This window comes from Populus trichocarpa, chromosome 14, assembly GCF_000002775.5.
Source record: "Populus trichocarpa isolate Nisqually-1 chromosome 14, P.trichocarpa_v4.1, whole genome shotgun sequence".
NCBI lineage: Eukaryota > Viridiplantae > Streptophyta > Magnoliopsida > Malpighiales > Salicaceae > Populus > Populus trichocarpa.
In genome coordinates, this window is record NC_037298.2 from 10,592,969 (window position 1) to 10,596,283 (window position 3,315).

Consider the following 3,315-nt stretch of genomic DNA (forward strand, 5'->3'; position numbering starts at 1 on the left):
ACTACATTATTAGCCGGTTCCAATAATATATATATAATTTTTAATTCGACAACTTAACCTAAATAAAACACAACACATAATTAATTGAAATAATTAATTCATCATTAATTCAATTTTTTTTCCATATATAACTATATCAAATAAACTCTAATTGAATTATTCTTAACTAATTTATCATTGATTAAACAAATATTAAATTCATCATAAACCTTAAATTCAACTTAAGTAATTATTTGTTTTCAACCAAACCAAATATAAATTAATAGCAATATATTATGTTTACCTTACTTATAAAACTATAAGAATGAATTAATAGGCAATGATGATAATGGTGGCAGCAGCAAAGGAAACCATGGATTTTTAACACAACAAGGTTAAATGATGCTTAAAGAATAGAAAAGGTTAGATTTTTAGTTATTTTAAAGGTAAAATCTAAGTGATTAATGAGTTTTTTAAAAGAGATTTCAAGGGAAATGGTGAGTTTTTTAATGAGTTTTTTAAAAGAGATTTCAAGGGAAATGGTGAGTTGAGCATCTGTGTATTTTGTTACAAAAATACAACAAAATCAAATTATATCATTCCCCTAAATTGTTTTAAAACAGAATTATTCCCTGCTAACTTGAAAAAAAAAAAAACCAAAATATTGATGAAGGAGTTTTCGAGGTATAATAATTTTCCTCCAAAAACTTCAGGTGATCATCCTGTCACGAGTTCACATTGAAGTCCAAACTCTATCCACATTGCAGCCCTAACAATCTAGCTAGGTATGATAGCATCAAAGTTTCACAGGTGTCTTTTCTTTGTAGACAAATGTGTACAATGGCATCAAAGGTCATCTGTCGAACAGATTTAGGACAGCTTCAGAGTTCCGACAATATGGCCCTATTTAAGTACCATATTACCATAGCCTTTTACAGGGTTAAACATGGCTTTCCTTCTACTACTTGGGTATTATTTAATTAAGTTACAAGCTCATGAAAATAATATTCACATGCATATATATGCTTAATTTGCTGAAGATTGTTTTCTACTTTGTTTCTTGAATATATACAATACGGAAGATTTGAACTAGATTTTACAGATGAAGAAAGAAAGAGAGGGAGAAAGAGAGATAGACATATAGATTACTTGGTCATCAACTACAATTTCCTTCGGACAGCTTGATAATTAATAGTTCTGCTGCAAGGAGGACACGAAACATAGAGAGAGATATTATATGAGTTTAACCCAGATAGTTAACTAACATGGACAAAGGAACCAAGCACAACCCTCTCTTCTTCAAATCTATGCAGTCATTCTTCCCACTACTGAAGATTATTTCACATCTTTCACTTGTTTCCAGCCCTTCTGCATATTGCTCTAAACCACTGCCTTCTTTATTACCCTACAAAATCACAAAAGTCAATTATTTAGACTTCACCCATGTTATATAACTACTGATCATTATACCAAACTAATTTTATTCCATGAAAACTTTAAAAGAAGAGAAGATTTTGTGGGAAATCGAGAGAATCAGTAGTTTACCAGAGAACTGTTAAAATATTGATCATTTGTTTTCGTGGGATTCTCTGATATCGGTCTCAAATCTCTAACCTGTTGATAAAATACTGGAATGGTTAAAATAAAAAGTTTATTTCAGATCTTTTTCTTAGAGAGAGAGAGAGAGAGAGAGAGAGAGAGAGCCATTAATATAACCTTGGGGCTATTAACAGGAGAACTAGCAGTATCCTCCAAGGAATCATCAAGAGAAATTTCCTTGGCTCTTGTTTTCTTGAAAGTTAACTCTTTCGGCAAACCCCCATTGATGGAAGAGCAGGCAACAGCATGAGATGATTTCCATGGAGGAAAAGAAGCAGCATCAGAAACCATTGAGGAGCTATCAAAAGTAATAGAGCATAAACTATGATCTTCTTCTTTATGGTTAGAGAAATCTTCAAAATAAGATGTCCACCCACTCTCCTCAGCTGGAGAGACCGAAACAGCTTTATTCATTGATGAATGATTAATAGAGAAGTCTTCCATATATCAGAATCTATTTAACAAACAAACAGAGAGTAAAATCAGAGAAGAGAAAATCAACCAAGATGGTAGCTAGCAAGTGGTAGTAATATGCTATGGTGCCTGCAGGACTTGAGAAGAAAGAGAGAGGGATTTTATAATAGAAAAGGAGATGATGATTAAGGAATGCTAGAAAAGGGAACCCACATTGTCGAATCTTGGTTCGCCATGTGGGTCCTAGGGAGTTGAGGAAGTTAAACCTAGCAGTTGCAACAGAAAAACAAGGCTCACGAAAAAAAAGAAGAAAAAGACATGAGACTTGAGAGTTGAGCGAGAGAGAGAGAGAGAAGAACGTGCAGGAGGAGAAAAAAAAGAAAATGATAGAGGGAGAAGGGTTGACCTTTGTGGTTAAAATTGGATTTGCAACACATCATTGGTAGCCACTTTCTTTATCATGACTTACCTTTCAACCATATACAATTAATGTCTCAATGAGTCAATTCAAAAAAACAAAAAATAACAAAAAAAACAAGAGCAAAGAGAGAAAGAGTGCGTGGACTACAGCAATGAATTGGTGAAAGACTCAACCTGCTAAGCTCCTTCAGCTAAATATGGCCAGCCTATTCTTAAGTTAGGTTTGGGACTGACGACAAAAAAACAAAAAACAAAAGGAACGGTGTGCATCCCAAGTTGCCACGGGCTTTCTCGGAGAGTACTAGTCAATCTCTACCGATCTTCCTTTATTCAATAATAACATTATTATTATAATATTAACATTAATCCATGCATAAAATAAAACTAGGGAAGACTTTGAACAATTGATGAATATATTCAGCTTTAAAGTTTTATAGGCATTTAAGAGTTAATTCTGGTGTTATATATATATACTTCACTAAAAATTCTGTTAAAATTATTAAAATCTCCTAGATTGATAAGGTTCATGTTTCATTCTTTTCAAGATTTTAGTGGTTTGAAGTCATGTGTAATAATCCCTACCCTTAAAGGACAAGTGATTCTCTGTTTTGCAATTAGTTATGCACCACAATTCTAGGATTGTAAAGTCGTGAGTTGTTATTTCATTTTTTGTTTTGATGAGCCATGTTGGTTCTTTAACAATAAGATAATTCTTCCTGCATATGTGAGTTATAGTGCTTTTATTTTTGCAAAGTTCTTTGTCAATTGTACTTGGTTATAACATTTGGTATTAAAGCATTATCACGTGGCTTGATCAACAACACATACATTAGCGTGAAAGAATAACATGACAAGCGAGAGCAACTTTATGCAGCCTGCTATCCCACGGTTTGATGGACACTA

At 33.0% G+C, this 3,315-nt stretch overlaps 1 protein-coding gene across 1 annotated transcript; it reads right to left on the reverse strand.

Annotated features, from left to right (window-relative positions):
- Window positions 1–975: 975 nt before the first annotated feature.
- Window positions 976–2,322, reverse strand: LOC7462049 (vascular-related unknown protein 1). Its single transcript, XM_024584990.2, has 3 exons — window positions 1,696–2,322; window positions 1,525–1,593; window positions 976–1,384 (listed from the first exon to the last, which is right to left on the reverse strand). The coding sequence occupies exons 1-3, from the start codon at window positions 2,020–2,022 to the stop codon at window positions 1,223–1,225; spliced, it is 558 nt and encodes a 185-aa protein (XP_024440758.1). The 5' UTR covers window positions 2,023–2,322; the 3' UTR covers window positions 976–1,222.
- Window positions 2,323–3,315: the final 993 nt, after the last annotated feature.